Source organism: Mus caroli, unplaced genomic scaffold (assembly GCF_978045245.1).
Source record: "Mus caroli unplaced genomic scaffold, Mus_caroli_1 scaffold_10, whole genome shotgun sequence".
NCBI classification, from domain to species: Eukaryota; Metazoa; Chordata; class Mammalia; order Rodentia; family Muridae; genus Mus; species Mus caroli.
Genome location: NW_028227265.1, coordinates 24,729,509 through 24,736,815, shown reverse-complemented (window position 1 = coordinate 24,736,815; position 7,307 = coordinate 24,729,509). Strand labels below are relative to the sequence as shown.

At 45.1% G+C, this 7,307-nt stretch overlaps 1 protein-coding gene across 3 annotated transcripts; it reads left to right on the top strand.

The window, feature by feature from the left end:
* Positions 1 to 344: 344 nt before the first annotated feature.
* LOC110299978 (acylcarnitine hydrolase-like) lies at positions 345 to 7,307 on the top strand. 3 transcript variants are annotated; one of them, XM_029480874.2, is made up of 12 exons: positions 345 to 457; positions 1,286 to 1,496; positions 2,561 to 2,687; positions 3,327 to 3,460; positions 3,537 to 3,795; positions 4,544 to 4,642; positions 4,905 to 5,042; positions 5,176 to 5,256; positions 5,468 to 5,612; positions 5,967 to 6,104; positions 6,480 to 6,552; positions 6,981 to 7,307. In XM_029480874.2, the coding sequence occupies exons 1-12, from the start codon at positions 382 to 384 to the stop codon at positions 7,165 to 7,167; spliced, it is 1,668 nt and encodes a 555-aa protein (XP_029336734.1). In that variant the 5' UTR covers positions 345 to 381; the 3' UTR covers positions 7,168 to 7,307. The 3 variants fall into 3 exon arrangements, with proteins under 3 accessions (XP_029336734.1, XP_021025630.1, XP_085699784.1); XM_021169971.3 differs by having other exon boundaries at positions 4,905 to 5,045; XM_085843658.1 differs by having other exon boundaries at positions 4,544 to 4,654; positions 4,914 to 5,045.

The following is a 7,307-nucleotide window of genomic DNA, read 5'->3' as shown; positions in this document are numbered from 1 at the left end:
CTGATTCTCCTGTGACATCTTGACTGTGTGACCTTCTCACAGAAGCACTCTGATTTATCCCATTACCCCTTTCTGGCCAAATCCTGGGATAGAGTTCCTGGTATCCCAGTTGAGCTCCAGAATTCATGCTGTGCCTTTTCAGGAGGCCACAGAGAGAACAGAAATAGCAGAGTTGACTATTCCCTGCCTCCTGGCCATCAGTTCCTGTCACATGTTAACAAGTAACTTCTCCAACAATGAGAACTTTGACCACCCAGAACAAGATATTCCCCTACATCCTCTTTGTTTAAATTCCTGCCTGGGCAGGACTCACACAGTCTGCTTCCTGTTTGTGAAACGTGGTAGTCCTAGCAGCACAGACTCAGAGCCTGGAAGCCAGCCATGCCACGGAACCAACTGCATAACTGGCTGGATGCTCTGCTCTTTGGACTCCTGCTTCTCCTCGGCCATGTGCAGGGTGAGGCTCACTAAACAGGCATGGGGAATGACTGGAGTCAGAGCTGCCAAGTTCTGCATGTCAGAGCTGAGCTTGTGGGAGGGAAAGCATGGGGGCAGGGAGGGAACTGATCAAAAACCATAAACCAGACATTCTCAAACTGGACATGACGACCATAGGAAAAACCAATATATTGACTGGTATAAGAAACACCCAACCATAGAATTATTTTTAATGCTACACCTAACTTAATGTTGCTCTTGAGCAGTTCCTCAGTTCCTAAGAGCATCAGAAATATGTGTTTTCCAATGGTCATGTCCCACAGCTTGAGGACTGGTGCAATAAGTAAAAATATGAGACATGTGCCTACCAATTTCCAGACAAAAGCACACACATTTTGTGGACCCACTAACACTCAGAGGGTCAGAGACATCTAAGATCACTCTATACTGAAGAGACAGTTTAGTGTAAGGAGCTTTGACAGAGTAGTTGAGAATTCAGGGGAAGTAAGAAGGTAATTTTCCCTCCTTGGAGTATGGCTATGACTGTAAGTACTATTGACATTTGACTAAGAATGATAATAATCATAAATTCATGTGGCCAAATGGCACTGAGTGTGTGACTTCTTTAGTTAGAGAAATGGTGGGAAATCCTTAGAAAATGAACCAGGAAAGACTCCTGTACCTGAGGGACAGGGACCCCCCTCCTACACTCATACCCCAAAACTAAACGGGGGGTGGTGGTGGCTGGGTTCCCTTCCCCTGTTCCCTTGTATCAATGAGATGGGAATCTCACAATCTGCTGGCAGCAGGCTGCAGACACATAACCCTGATAGAATGTCTCCACCAGGTCAGGACTCACCAGAGGCCAGTCCCATCAGAAACACATATACAGGAGAGGTCCAAGGCAGCCTTGTCCACGTGAAGGACACTAAAGCTGGTGTTCATGCCTTCCTGGGAATACCCTTTGCCAAGCCTCCTGTAGGACCACTGCGCTTTGCCCCTCCTGAGGCCCCTGAGCCATGGAGTGGTGTGAGAGATGGAACTGCACATCCGGCCATGTAAGTTTTGGACCCAGAGGGTTTTAGGCACTAGGGAGACTGTGCTCTGAGCTCTGGGCCATGCTGAAGTTTCTCCTCCATCTCAGCTACACAACAGTTTTCTCTCTTTGAGGATGAGTGCCCCATGCATTTTCCTAGTGATGTGCTAATGTTGAGTAGAACATTTGGGCCAGGCTCCTGGTAAAAACTTGGCACTCAGAGGGAGTTACATGTAGATATTATGGAGGGGAACAAAGATAAAGTGCTAACAGATTTAGATTAAGCTCAGTGCTCTCTGCTGCAACAGGAAGTATATCCAGGCATAAGTAAATGTCACCTGTTAGGCATCAGTGCCCCTGACTCCAGGAGAATACACTTCAGGTTCCTGAGGAATGCAAGAGTGATCAATACTTGCTATCCCTACTCTCATGGTCACTGTAACAACCTATAGGGCCATGTGCCATTGACCAAGGAACAAGTATATGTAATTAATTCCCTCTAGAGACACTGCAGACAAGAGAATTTCCCTGTGAGTCTGCACATGTGATCAAGGATTACTCACTACCCTTTAGGGTAGCATTGTCTATTGAACCCTCTAGTAGCTGTGTGAGCCCAATACCAAATACTGGGATCTTTTTTTTTTTTTTTTTTCTGTTTCTGTACTAAATAAGACAAAGAAAGCAACTTAGCGGCAAAAGCTACTATTAGAGGCATCAGGTTACAGTCCATCATTTGGTAAACACAGAGAATCAAAACTACAGGAGCTGCTCACATCATACACACGTCCAGGAACAGAGACTAGAAAATTCTTGTGTGTCTGATAATGCATAGCTCGATTTTCTTATATAACTTCATGAATGTCACTACAGACAGCCAATCATTTTCATGGAGACACCCACAGTCTCTCTATCCAAGTCTCAGAAATAAAGACATTGAGACCCTAACCTACAGGAGGCCTCCCTAAAAATCTGGCTCCACCCAGCTCTAACAGGGAGCAGCCTAAAGTGGTTGGAAAAAAATCCAGACTCACATTTGCTTTTGAGCATCATATACCTACTAGAATATTTGATTGTTCTTTTCATCAGGTGTCTGCAAAATCTTGATGCAATGAAGGAGATAAAACTGAAGCTGCCACCTGTCTCTATGTCCGAGGACTGCTTGTATCTCAGCATCTACACACCAGCCCGTGCCCATGAGGGCTCTAATCTGCCTGTGAGTGTCAGGCGATGGTCAGCTTGGGGAGAGGGCTTTTTTTTTTTTCAAAAAGATTAGAAGGGATAAAAGCAACCTGAGTTCCATTACAGGGTGGACCCTGATGAAAGTAAGGTAATTACTTGGGTCAAAGAAAGTCATCTCATGATGCAGCTGAAACCTGGGTATGGGACACAACATGGGAGCACCAAGCCATCAAAGGCTCCAGCTCCTTAATAAAACCAGAAATCATTCTACAACTTGTTCTCTGCAGAAAAGTTAGGGGATCAAGCATTGAGGTCACCCACATTTATCCTTTTGGATAGTCTCTTATGACAATGAGATTTGATTTTAACCTCTAATCTGGAGAGATATCTATGGAGACACCCCTCTTTGTTCCACTATGAAGAGCATGAGTAATGACGAGATTACTCTATATAGAGAGGATTAATTCAAAGTACAATGCACAGTCAGGGTCAGGAATAGAAGAACACTGAGTAGCTACTAGATGTCCCTGGTAGTGGCCAAAGCCCCACAAGTCCTGAGAATTTTTACACATGTCTGTAGCCTCACAGAGTCACAGGAGTTGATATTCTAGTAAGCAGACCAGAGAGCTTGGACAGGCTAGGAGCTTCCTGGCATCTCTCTTGACTTCTCCAGGTGATGGTGTGGATCCATGGTGGTGGACTGGTTGCAGGCATGGCTTCCATGTATGATGGATCTCTATTGGCAGCCATTGAGGACTTGGTGGTGGTCACTATCCAGTATCGTCTGGGTGTCCTGGGCTTTTTAAGGTAAGGCCATGACTGGGAAATGGTAGCTGACCAGAATTGTGACACCCCATTGATACATGTCCTTTCCACTTCTCAGCACTGGAGACCAGCATGCCAGAGGAAACTGGGGATTCCTGGACCAAGTGGCTGCCCTTCGCTGGGTCCAGCAGAACATTGCCCACTTTGGAGGCAACCCTGACCGGGTCACTATTTTTGGTGAGTCCGCAGGTGGCTCAAGTGTGTCTTCCCATGTTGTGTCCCACATGTCCAAAGGACTCTTCCATGGAGCCATCATGGAGAGTGGAGTGGCCCTGATTCCTTACCTTATTGCTGACACCTCTGAGATGTTCTCTACTGTAAGTTCTCTCAGCCCTGCTGCCTCAGCCTTTATATTCTGGTACTCTGATTCTGTGTCTAGTGGAACAGCCAGGGCCATGGGGAAAAAATCACTACTTTAAAATAATTTCTGAGAAACATAGGGTGAGCATGTACTCACTTCTACTTCATACAAATAAGTATGTTAGCAGACAAGCAAACTGCTCCCTGCAGCTTCTATCACTGGTAAAAAATAAGTATGGATATACTTGGGAGCCAGTTCACTGGTTTTGAAAAGTGCTTGGCATGCAAGCTTGAGCACATAAGTTCAAATCCTGAGAACACAGAAAGGTCTGGAGACAGAAGTAACATCATCTGTAATACTCATGTTGCTCACGTCAGGTCGGAGGTAGATACACAAGTATTCCTGAATGTGCACAGACCAGATGAGGTTCCAGGTTAAAAAATAAAATACTCTGTCAAATAAAGGGAACAATCAAGACTTATACTTTCTCCTCTATCCTTAATATACAAACTTTAAACTATTATAGTTTCCCTCATCTTTTAAACACAAAAAGATAGAAGGAGAAAACAAAACTACCCTGAACAAAAAGAACAGATATGCGGTAGAAAGAGTCCTGCTTGCTGGCTGTCATTTTTGAACAATAGAACAATGGGAACTATATGTATTCATTCCAATCCACACAGCACATGCTACAGTGTGGGAATTAGGCACAACAGCATGGACTTGGAAATGAGAACTCTTCTCCATGCTTGTTCCCTTTGCAGACGGTGGCCAAGCTCTCTGGATGTGAGGCCATGGACTCAGAGACCCTGATGCGCTGTCTGAGAGGCAAGAGTGAAGAGGAGATTCTGGCTATTAACAAGGTTGGGAGAACTGTGTGTCTGGGAGAACCTGGTCTACATGATTTGGGATTCTGAACCAAATACCTCATCTTTATGCGTTTGTGTTCTTTCAGTTCTGTGTGTAAAATGAATACAAGATAGACTAATCTAAGTGTAGGTTCTCCTCCAGGGTGAGCAGATCATCCTGAAACTAGTGAGAAATGAGAAAGAGGCAGAAGTGACTCAATAGACATGAGTATATTTATCTCACTAACCTTCAGCATTGACTTCTAATGCCACTCAGGACGTCCAGATGATCCCTGCTGTGGTGGATGGAGAGTTCTTCCCCAGGCATCCCAAAGAGTTGTTGGCATCTGAGGATTTTCACCCTGTCCCCAGCATCATTGGTGTCAACAATGATGAGTTTGGTTGGACCATTCCTGTGGTAAGGCAGAGTTCCAATCCTCTGGGAACCTGAAGACTCATATGCTAAGTAGATGTGTTCAAGGAAACTCAATACATCTTTAATCCAAGTCCATCAGACCCCACACTCAATACTGTCTTCTGCATGCCAGGTCATGGGCTCTGCTCAAACAATAAAGGAAATAAACAGAGAGAACCTGCAGGCTGTTTTGAAGAATACAACAGCACAACTGGTAAAATAGTTCTCATTCTGTCCTAATATTCAGATCTTTCATATCTCCTCTGCCAGCATTCCTCTTAATAAAAATCATATATATGTATAATTTGGTATGGGGTTACCTCAGATCGTGAACCTTTTTGCCTATACCTATATCATCCCAGGCCCCCTTCTCCCAACACCAAGGGCTACTGTCACCTAACCTACACTATGCCAACTTGGTGTAGATGCTGCCTACTGAGTGTGGTGACCTGCTAATGGAAGAGTACATGGGTGACACTGACGATCCCCAGATCCTCCAAGCACAGTTCAGAGAGATGATGGAAGACTTCCTGTTTGTGATCCCTGCACTCCAAGTAGCACATTTTCAGCGTGAGTATATCTGTGACAAGTCTTAGTGGAGACAGGTCCTGGGTGAGCACTGTGGAGTGGTGTGGTGTCCAGGCCTCCTCATGTCCAGTTTAAGAGAATGAAATCTGGGCAGAGAGAAGAAAATGGGTTGCTGATACTCTATTGACTTGACAAAAGCACTCATCTGGGGAGGCCAGGGGCACTGATTAGCCAAGGGCTTTTCCATAGCTTTTGCTCAGCCTGGAGGCTAACTCTCCCATTTAACTTCTATGATTTGGGGCAATTTTTTTTAATCAAGGTATCTTGTCAACAAATATCTGTCAGAAAAAAATTTCAGGTGAGTGACTCCCATGTTACCCTTTGTCCCTCCTCCAGGTTCCCATGCTTCTGTCTACTTTTATGAATTCCAATGTCAGATCGCCTCTCTCAAGGATTTCAGACCACCCCACGTGAAGGCTGACCATGCTGATGAGATTCCTTTTGTCTTTGGGTACTTCTCCTGGGACATGAAACGTGAGTCTTCTTTTCTGTTCTTGAACTGAATGACATCCCAGATGACTTCGTAGGGGACTCCGGAGCTCTTAGGCCATTGAGGAAACCCAAGTTCTGGGAGTGGAGGAAATCAAATGTGTACCATATTATTTTCCCCAAACCATGCCCCGTTTAGAATCTGCACCCTTCCCAGTCTAGTCTGTGATGGAGGAGCTGACAGCACATCAGGGCAGTTTTTGAATTAGAAACTTGCATGTATCTTGGATTCTGAATAATAAAGAAGGGAGGCGACAAAGTCAACAGTTTGTGGTCAGACAGCAGCTAGGATGATGCATGTGAAGAATGAGTTGACAGTTGCATGAGGTGGCATTGACTTTGTCTTCCTCATGACTCCAGTTGACTTCACTGAGGAGGAGGAGCTGCTGAGCAGAAGGATGATGAAGTACTGGGCCAACTTCGCAAGACATGGGTAAGAACACACTCCTCAACCTAACATGCATGGGTCCCTATCTAGGGCTCCTTATTGGATGGTGGCCATGTAGCATCCATGGATCATTCATCTCATGACAGAGTCTTTCCTACACAATAGCACATTTATACAGATACTTTGTAGGTGTCAGGCACTGGTCATCTCACAGTGACAAAGCTGGTGGGGCTATAATGCTATGCTACTGTTCCTTAGATCTCACCTCTTAGAGGTAACACAAAGCAAGTCAGGCAGTCTCCCCACATGAAGCAGAACCTCATGAGTGACACTTGTATGCACATATCAGGACACTAGTCACATCAGACCCCTTAACCAATGTCCTACTTGTTCTACTGCCCTGATCCAAAACATAGGATTAGGCTTTGGATGAGTGTAATCATACTGTTCTTTGGTGGGCGATATATCCACAGGAACCCCAACAGCGAGGGTCTACCCTACTGGCCTTTGATGGACCATGATGAGCAGTATCTGCAGCTGGACATCCAGCCTGCTGTGGGACGGGCCCTGAAGGCCAGAAGGCTGCAGTTCTGGACCAAGACTCTGCCCCAGAAGATCCAGGAGCTCAAGGCTTCTCAGGACAAGCACATGGAGCTTTAGTGTCCTGTATCAGGAAATGTGTTTGGGGTTTAAAGTCAATAGTGCTACAAAGTCCTTTTATTTATTTTTGTTTGTTCAACACTTATATAAGCATGTGTCACCTCAGTTTTTGATCTTTCCTGTGTGAAAAACACTCTGTA

Bases quoted from the DNA above. Each gene is read 5' to 3' on its own strand.
- LOC110299978 (XM_085843658.1), top strand. From the start codon at position 382: ATGCCACGGAACCAACTGCATAACTGGCTGGATGCTCTGCTCTTTGGA. The intron at 2,688-3,326 runs GTGAGTGTCAGG...TGACTTCTCCAG, and splicing joins ATGAGGGCTCTAATCTGCCT to GTGATGGTGTGGATCCATGG. The intron at 6,553-6,980 runs GTAAGAACACAC...ATATATCCACAG, and splicing joins GCCAACTTCGCAAGACATGG to GAACCCCAACAGCGAGGGTC.